Below are 9234 nucleotides of genomic sequence, written 5' to 3' on the forward strand. Positions count from 1 at the left end.
AATATGCCGCCGCGGTGGCTGAGTGGTTATGGTGCTCGGCTGCTGGCCCGAAAGACGCGGGTTCGATCCCGGCCGCGGTGGTCGAATTTCGATGGAGGCGAAATTCTAGAGGCCCGTGTGCTGTGCGATGTCAGTGCACGTTAAAGAACCCAAGGTGGTCGAAATTTCCGGAGCCCTTAACTACGGCGTCTCTCATAGCCTGAGTCGGTTTGGGACGATAAACCCCCATAAACAATAACCTTGTTTAAGTATAGGTGCCACTCGGGCTTCTTTTATTTTTTTAGGAAATACACCAATTTAAAGTATTAGAGTGTAGACATGTGGTAAGACAGGGCAGATCAAATGAAGTACATACTTCACAGGGACTACCTGAATTCCGTTCGAATCATTCGGTTTGACGTTTTTAAAAATATTGCAAGATGAAAATACTTCATCACAGTCGGTTGGGCAGAGGAAACACGAGTTGAAACTTGTATTTGGCATATATGCCTCAGCATCTGGCTCCAATGTGCTAGCAGGCTCAAGACTTTCACTGCACGTCAGTACGAAAAGTTTATTAAATGCATCCGCTAATGCTCTTCCCGAAAAGTGTTCGCCTGCGTGCTCGATAACACTATGGAAAGTTTTTTGCACATCAGGATGCAGAAGAGTGTTCAGCTTTTTCCAGATTATATCAATCTGCAGATTTTTCTTTGATGATTTCTTTGACAAGAAGCGCAGCGCCACCTCCTCGCTTATCCTGCTGATTTTGGAAAAATAACTGATAGCCAGATAGATGGAACAAACACGATTCCTGTGTGCCATGTTTCTGTGAGCATAATCACATCAAAAGAGGCACCCATAGTTTCAAGAAGTGTTGCCATGCCATCTTCTTTGTCAACGAGGGAACGAACATTAAGATCAAATAACGGCAAACGAGTCTTTTTTGTTTCTTGTTTGTTAACTTCACATGGATCAAGGCCCATGTTTAGTTTTTTATTTCCCTTTCTTAGGAGGTAAGACAAATATGTTTATGCAAATTTACCTAGGTCATCAACGTGTGTTACACGGAGGACATTTTCTGTTTCAGATTTACGCAGCAAGATTTTTTCCATTCCTCGTCCAGAGGTACTTCCAACCACATTCCTTGTCCTCAGCATTCGCTGTACAAAAGAGGCGCTTCAATGTGGGAAAAAGATGTTCGTTTATGTAAACAGTTGCCTTCCCCTCAATTCTAAGTTCTTCAGACTTTATATTACATTTTTTGCTTTTCAAGGAAGCGGTCACGTTTTGCCCCTTTCGAACTGAATGAGATGTTTGGTGGCTTGTCTTCATCTCGAGTCGGAATACGGTGACACACCTCGATGTCACTGTCCTCAAGAGGCAAGGCAACGATTGTGCCAAATTTTTTAGTTATTTCCAAGGCTATTTCACTTTGAGTTTTCGGGACACCTTTTACCGCAACGTTTAAGGACCTGGAGTACTGTTCATTCTGAACAAGCCTAACTTGATGGTCCCTCACGCTCCCAAGAAGGGCATCACGCTCCTCCTGCAACTCTTTGATAGTTTTCTTTAGTTCCCCATGATTAGCATCTCGCTTTCTTGGACACCTTTTTGTCCACATGAAAGCTCTTCACCGTACTCGCACTTCTTCGTCTTTTATGCATTTTAATGTGATAGCATTGAAGTTCACGTCAGGAACAAAATCCTGCGTCCGATGTCAGGAAAGTCGATCATTGGCTGAGAGAAGTGACGTGACCTTGCGACATCACCACAACCTGCTCTGATGGGCCACCCTGATTGGTCGAGAGAGGTTATGTGGCCTTCTGACGTCATCGCGACCTGCCCATCGGGGCAGTTAGCAGCCTGGACGCGGGACTGCGAGCAACCTGTCCACCATGGCAGGCGACAACTAAATTATTGATTGGTCGAGAAAGACCACGTGACCTTTCTGACGTTATGAAAGCCTGCCTGTGTCGTACCGGCTATCAACGAAAGCAGGCAGTGCCGCATCCCCCTTCGCGCATTCTCCACCACGGCCGCAATCGATGAGCTTCATCTGGCCGCTGACATCATCCTCGAAAGGCCCCACCTGAAGTTTGTTGCCATCATGTGCGACTCCAGAGCTTCTCTAAAGGAACTCAGAAATCCTCTAAGCCCCTCCCAGCTGTGGAAGAACTGCAGTGCAAAATTCGCGCCGCAATTAATTCACCGCAGCGCGAACATCATATTCCATAGGCATAATATTCCATTTCATAAACGGGCGCACAACTCGGCACCTACTTGAGCACCCTGACAGCCGCGTCGCAGCAGTAAATCTCCCGCGCACTCTCCATTACGCAATACAAGAGCGCTCCACCCTCCTGAGATGCGCGTCGGATGCGTCCGGATCGCCGAGAGCATTCACCGCCACCGCGGAGTTGGATCCGCCTCCTAACAAGACTGCAGGGAAGTTGAAACCTTATGCGACTGCCCTGTCGCGGATTGTCGAACTGGGGGTTTACATGAGCCCGACATCAGTCGGGTCCAGTAGGCTGTCGGGCTGAAAACCGCTTATCGGGCTCCTGTATACGCTAGAGGGTCGAGCTAAGCGACCGTCATGTCAAGGTGGGCCAGCCCGACTACAGGGGGTGGGTTTACTCGGCCCGACCCGCTTACTTTAGAGCCTCCTCTCCTGCCTCCTCTCTGGCCTGCCGGCGCTGCGCAAGCCCGGGCGTTCCTCCTCCTCTTCTAGCGTCCGCGCGTGGTTTGCTTGCTCGACGCTAGGGGTAGCGGCTATCTCTGCCCGACAGAAAACGGATTCATATAAACGCGGTTGCGTCGGGATGGCTCAGCCCGACATCTGGCGCGCCCCAACTCGACCCGCAACGTCGGGATCTTGTACACAAGGTTACAGACGAGCGCTACTAGAAGGCTTTCGCAAGCTTGGACTGCCGTCAGCCTCCCTCGAAGACCTCCTATTTCAGAACGCCCCGCACTGCAAAACACGGTGCGCTCTCAAACTTCTCCGCTTCGTCGAAGACGCGCACCTTGAGGCGCGCCTCTAGCAAACAGCAACCACCTTCTTTCCTCTTTCTCTTCTCCTTGCCTCCTTGCACCACCGCCGGACCTTCTCCACCACTTCTCCCTACCTTGAACCCCCCCCCCCTCCCCCTCATCGCGCCTCAGCGGCCATTTCCTCCCACAGAGAAAGATTACTGCGAGCGCCACGTCCCCACCTTTCCCCTTTCACAGCAAGGATTTCATCCTGCCTACCTCTGATATACGCAAATGTCAGTGCCGTTACAGCACACCGGATACTTGCTACTGCATCTAACCGTCCGAATATGGCGGCTGATTGACCGACAATTGCGAAGAAACTAACTCAAACCCACACACCACCTCCAGCAGAACCTACGATATATAAGAAATCGATATCGCATTCCATTCGTGACGAACGTAACCGACTTCAAGTGCATGCCGCGTGTGGGGCAACAGCCGGGCCGGCGAAACCCGCGTGCGCGCCTTCAACCCATCAGCGAGGCCCACCGGTACTTCGGCATCACCGTGGGGAGTGCCACGCCACGCCCGGGCTGCGAAGCCGGTTCGATAGGGAGAATTGCCACGTCGACAGAGCCACGCTGGCCTGTTGGAGAGAGAGGAGGAGGACGACCCTCAACGAGGGGATAAAAAGGAGCAAGCAGCACGGGACCCAGAAGAGGTCTCCCCCGCTCGTTCCTCTACGAAGTGAAGGAAAGTCTTGCCGTGGGAGAGATCCGAGAGGAGTCGAACGGCTTCCTCCCCGAAGCCGAGCATCATCGTGACCGGGACGAAGTCTGGTCCACCTGCTCGTGCCGTCGACCAAGTGCTTCGATACCCCGTAACCGTCTCTACTGCTGCAGACTCCCTCGGCCTGATGTGATGATTCCATGATTCTACAAACAGAGGCTTATTCATTTGTCGATTGGTGCCGGATGTGGAAGATGGATATTAACTTGAAGAAAACCGTACATATGCCCTTTTCAAGACGTTTTCAACCGCCTGACTTCGCTTATACTATTGACGGTGTGTTAAGGAAAACTGTGCATAAGCTTAAATGTCTGGGTGTAATCCTTACATCAAATTCATCTTGGAACAAACACGTTGACTACACAGTATCGAAAAGAGCAAAAATGCTTGGGTTTCTTTATCGCAATTCCAAAACCGTTCCCCGTTCTCTGAAAGAAAGACTTTACTTCTCAAACGTTCGCTCCATTTTGTAGTACGCGTGCACTGTTGGGATCCTGACACCAAAACATTAAGAACGACCTTGAACGTGTCCAAACCGAGCTGCCCGTTTTGTTTTAAGTAATTAAAATAAGAACCTAAGCATTACTCGTGCTAAGCAAAGCTTGGGATGGCGAAGCTGAGCCATAGAAGGAAATGTCCCGGTCTTAAGCTACGGCACAATATATTTCATGATTGCACTGGCATCAGAAAAGTAAACTACCTTCAACCCCCAAGCTATGTATCGCAAAGAAGAGACCACCCAAATAAGGTTAAACCATTTCAATGTAAAAATAATTGTCTAAAAAATTATTTCTTTCCGAAAACAGGGGAAGACTGGAATAATTTGCCAGTTTCCCAGGCTTCTATTTTGTCCAATGACGCTTTCTTTTTAGGATTGAACCCTTAGGACTTTATTTCTCTTGGAGTCCCCTTTCTTGTATTATTTCTTTTAAAGCAGTGTGTAAGGTCAATGGCCGTCTTGTTTTTGCCGAGTTTTGAGTTTAAATAATGTGTACTGCACTCGTACAGTCGCTAATTGTCAAGAGGCATTGTGATATTTGCTACATTTATGACTGCATCTTTCTTTGTAATATATCCCCCTCCCTACTGTAATGCCTAACAGCGCTAGCTGTAGGATCATGCATAAATAAATGCGTAAATACGCCTCATGCCAGCGATAACCAACCAGAACTAGCGAACGTCCCACGCTTGTCAGAGGCGAAACCGCGTCGGGCCAACTATAAAACTCTAGCATGACTTCTTATTTTTGCTTTAATCCCCTTAAACATGCTTATAAGATCATTTCTTATAAGGAAAACCGCTGCGAGAAACCGTGCCAGGAGAAATTTGTTGGGTGCCTTGAGATATTATAAAAACGTAACGGTCAACGGCAGTACAAAACAAGGGTCGTGTAACGATTTTTGAACTTCTTATGCAAAAAGGGATCTAATAGCCAGTGAACGCATAAAATACCTGCGGTCGTCAGGAACACAGAAGTGTTCTCCGCTCTTGCCGGAAGTGCTGCATCATTTCACACAGGACTACGTGTGCGACACTGCGCTGCTTCAATACGCACATCGCGCCGGAAGCGTCGATCGCGTAGTTTACGTTTCCATTGCTGGCGCGGTTGTGCTGCACGCGGCGGTGATAGAGGCGCGGCCGAGATTTGTCACGTCCACAGAACTTACATTTGACACCGGTACTTCCAAATTCTTGTGGCTGGTAATAATTTAGTTCAGAAATATCTTTTCATCAATTAATACAGCCGAGTATTTTTATTTCTGTTAGGCTCAACTGCAGCTGCGCTTACCGCGGCTACAAGGTTCGCTGCAATCGTTTCGACTGTGGCGGCACCCATGGCGCGACCACAAAGCTTGCGACATGCCACAGCCTTAACGTAGCGGTGACAGGCTTGGGTTCATTGATTGCTGCGCCAGTTCGGCCGAGAATAGAAATGCTAAAATGTAAAAATAGGCATAAAAATGTTTGTGTTTTATATGACGCTTTACTTTTCTGCAGCACTAAATTCGCGAATAATATCCGAAACAAGTACAACAGACAAGGTATGTTTTTACCTTATTTGGATTGTTTGCCGTGTGCGGCGCTATCTCAACCAGAACGCGCAATAATAACTCCCCTAAATGTAATCATTTTCGGTTTTCTTTACGTGGACATAAATATAATTTACTAAAAATTTTGGGGCGATCGATGGTTCGATCAACGGGAATGCGTGAGCATGACCTGATTCTATGACACAAGCAAGATTAATTCATCGAGGAACCCTTGAAACTTAGCGCGCAAACAGCCACTTTAGCCTAGGCAATGCCCAGCCGTGTTTACGATTGCGCTATGATCTCGACATCGCTTAAGAGGACTTGGCGTTTACTTAGCGAAAAAACACGTCACCCACGATGACACGTTGCCGGAACACTTCTGGTTCCGTGACGTCGCTTCTGGTTCGGTGACGTCACGCTCGCTTAGTCTATCTGTTGAGTCATGGCCATGACTCCACACAATCACGTGATATGCCTAGCCACGTGACATGATACACTCGACAGACAGACCCAAGTTCGGTACCCAAGTGTGACACCGGATGTCGCCAGACGAGCCGGCCAGCTTAGAAAAAAGCAATGTGGTAATGGAGCGTCAATTCTTGTGAGCGCTTTGCAAGACATCCCAATATATATATGTATAGGTTCGCTTACACGCGAAACATAAATGCCCACGAGAGCAGTAGATTGGGCAGCCGTCGCCGTAGCTCAGTTGGTAGAGCACCGGACGCGATATTCGGAGGTCGTGGGTTCGGATCCCACCGGGGGCATGGTTGTTTTTCTGATGCTTGATAAGTAATTTTCTTTAAGCGACAGATTAATCAAAGTATTATTCTCCCAGTGATCAGCACCACAAATAAAAAAGAAACATTCCTCTGACTGTCGGCTTCCCCCCTCACCCCCTCACACACACACACACACAGATATATATATATATATATATATATATATATATATATATATATATATATATATATATATATATATATATATATATATATATATATATATATATATATATATATATATATATATATATATATATATATATATATATATATATATATATATATCATGCCGTCTGCGTTGCTGCTGACGGCTGTACTAAGAGCAAGCCTCACGGACCGATCGCCCATAGACCGCTGCTTGGCGCTTTCTATACAACGACGTATTGCAACTGGGCATGCCCATAGACGTACCTAAAAGCGTAGCTGCTGCGGACGACGTCAAGCCAAACTGGGACTCCAAGATCTTTGTGATGAACGCGGAGATCCCGGAAGCCATCATGGCTGGGGCGGAAGAAGGGCATTGTGTGAGAGCTGGGGAAACGGAGACGGCTTGCCGGTACTCACTCTCGATCGTCCCAGCGATGGTGAGGAGAACATATGTGCGATTGGTGAGCAAGTCAATGACCATGGCGAAAAACTGTTCGCGCTTCTCGAGGCCAATCCTCGGAAGCCCGTGGTCGCCCGCTTCCTGCTTTCTCGCGGCGCGGAGTTCCCTAGCGCCTGAGTGAAAAGGGCGGCCATGGAGCGCGTTGGGCAATCCGGAGCTCCTCACTTACCGGGCAGTTCCTTGGGGAATGCGGAGAGTGGGATGGCCACGAGCAGGGCGAGGCAGGCAGCGGCGACGAAGCCCACCCACCAGGCGCCCACCCAGACCTTGCTGAAGCGGGTGATCTTGACGCTGCGGTGGAAGGCGCGCTTGTCGAGCCTTCTGGCGGCTCCGCCGTCACGCTCACTCACTCGGTTCTGGTGATGTCGGTGTAGAGCGAGAGGAAGTAGCCGCCTGAGATGAAGCCCACCGCGGGCCCGAGGATGGCCATGGCGAAGTAGATGCCCAGGTACACGGCCGACGTCTTGGTCGGCACGCTGTCGTCCAAGTAGGCCACGCCCAGTGTGTAGAAAGGCGACGCACCGCAGCCGTGTAGAAAGTTGCCCATCATGAAGAGGAAGCGGTAGTCGGCCAGATTCCCCTGGCCGAGCGGGCACAGCGCCGCGGCTGACAGCTCGTTCGGACACGTGTCGCGCACGTCCATCCGCGTGTGGTAGCTAGGTGCCGCGAAGTGGGGTGCCGCGAACACCAGAGACCCCGTGGCCATGACCAGCGTGCCCGCGGCCATGATACGCGGCTTGTGGCGCGTGCTGCCGTAGTACGCCACGGGCGTAGAGCACAGCAGCGAGCCGACGTTGTACAAGCTGATGATGGAGCCGGCCTGGACGCTGCGTAGCTGGAACCGCTTCTCAATTGTCGGCAGCACCACGTTCACGTAGCCGTTGACAGTGAGCCCCTGAAGGAACGCGGCGGAGCAGAAAGCCGCCAACGCCGCCTGGGGCGTGCGCAGCGGCTGCAGGCAGGGCGGCTGCACACCGCCCCAGCCGCATGCCACGTCCTCCTCCGGTGCGCCTGGCGGCGGCGAAAGATGGCTTTTCCGTATCATGAGCGACAGCCGGTTTTGCGACGCTTCGGGTCACGGCTTGGGCTTAATGCCTTTCATCGTTAATCACGGCATCGATTTGATTTTTTTTTTTGTCGAGAGGCTCTAGAACAACGAGAGCATTCGAGGACACCTGATTCACTGGGAGCACGGAGGCAGCAACCATGCCATTTTACGGCATTACGATGCGTGAGCCTACGGGGTTGCGCTTGTAATGCTTGCGTGGAATATGGACGGGTTGTTAAAGGCAACAGTTACTCTTCAAGTGCAAGAAAGCCGAAGCAAATTACCGTGACTCTTGGCGGATCAAGGGTGCTTCGTTTAGGTGGTTGCAGTCCTGAATGCGTAATCTCTGTGTGCAAACCTGTGGCGTTGAACCGACGAGAGCCGCGGCGGAATGGCACAATGGCACGTGGCAGCTCTGAGCTCCAGGCAAGCGCTCGGTTTCCGCCGGTGAATACCGCTGTCGAAACTGTGAAAGAGCAGTGAGGAGTGCTCGCCGCTGTTGTTGTGGTTCCCAAGTGTGACTGCAGCTCGCCGCTATTTTGGTCCTCAAGGTCCTCTTCTTCTTCTTCAACCACAACGGGCCCCATTCATCGCTGGTCAGCGCACGGTCATTAGTCAGCGGGTATGTTGGCTGTACTCACGCAGGCCATCGTTTTTCAGTCGCCGCCGCTACAGCACACGAATGCACCGATGAGCAACTTTCAGCCAAGGAGACTTTGCGCAGTGGGCACCTCTGGTGCGTGTTGGTTTATGTTGCCAGGTGATTTATTTCGGCTCGGCGCTTCACAACGCGGTTTGCAAGCCCGGTCAAAGTACCTGCCATATTCAAGCTGCGGCTTGTCTGTCTGTTCAGACGAATTTGTTTAAAGTGCGAAGGCGCACATAAGGAATGCACGAATAGAAGCTCCTGATTTCCTTCCCATGATGGGTAACACGGATTACTGGCTGACCCCTTCTGCCATATGAGGAGAAAGGAGTTTCATAACTTTTTTCCTTGGCAGCTGTATCTCCTTT

General features: G+C 50.2%; 1 protein-coding gene across 1 annotated transcript in view; it reads right to left on the reverse strand.

The window, feature by feature from the left end:
* LOC144132115 (solute carrier organic anion transporter family member 4A1-like) overlaps window positions 1-8780 on the reverse strand; it is a 28390-nt gene extending 19610 nt beyond the window's left edge. The window contains exons 1-4 of the mRNA XM_077664478.1: window positions 7523-8780; window positions 7342-7463; window positions 7130-7285; window positions 6977-7066 (exon numbers count right to left, since the gene is read on the reverse strand). Coding sequence (XP_077520604.1) covers window positions 6977-7066; window positions 7130-7285; window positions 7342-7463; window positions 7523-8217 — 1063 coding nt within the window. The 5' untranslated portion in view covers window positions 8218-8780. The remainder of the gene's footprint in view (window positions 1-6976; window positions 7067-7129; window positions 7286-7341; window positions 7464-7522) is intronic.
* Window positions 8781-9234: the final 454 nt, after the last annotated feature.

This window comes from Amblyomma americanum, chromosome 1, assembly GCF_052857255.1.
Source record: "Amblyomma americanum isolate KBUSLIRL-KWMA chromosome 1, ASM5285725v1, whole genome shotgun sequence".
NCBI classification, from domain to species: Eukaryota; Metazoa; Arthropoda; class Arachnida; order Ixodida; family Ixodidae; genus Amblyomma; species Amblyomma americanum.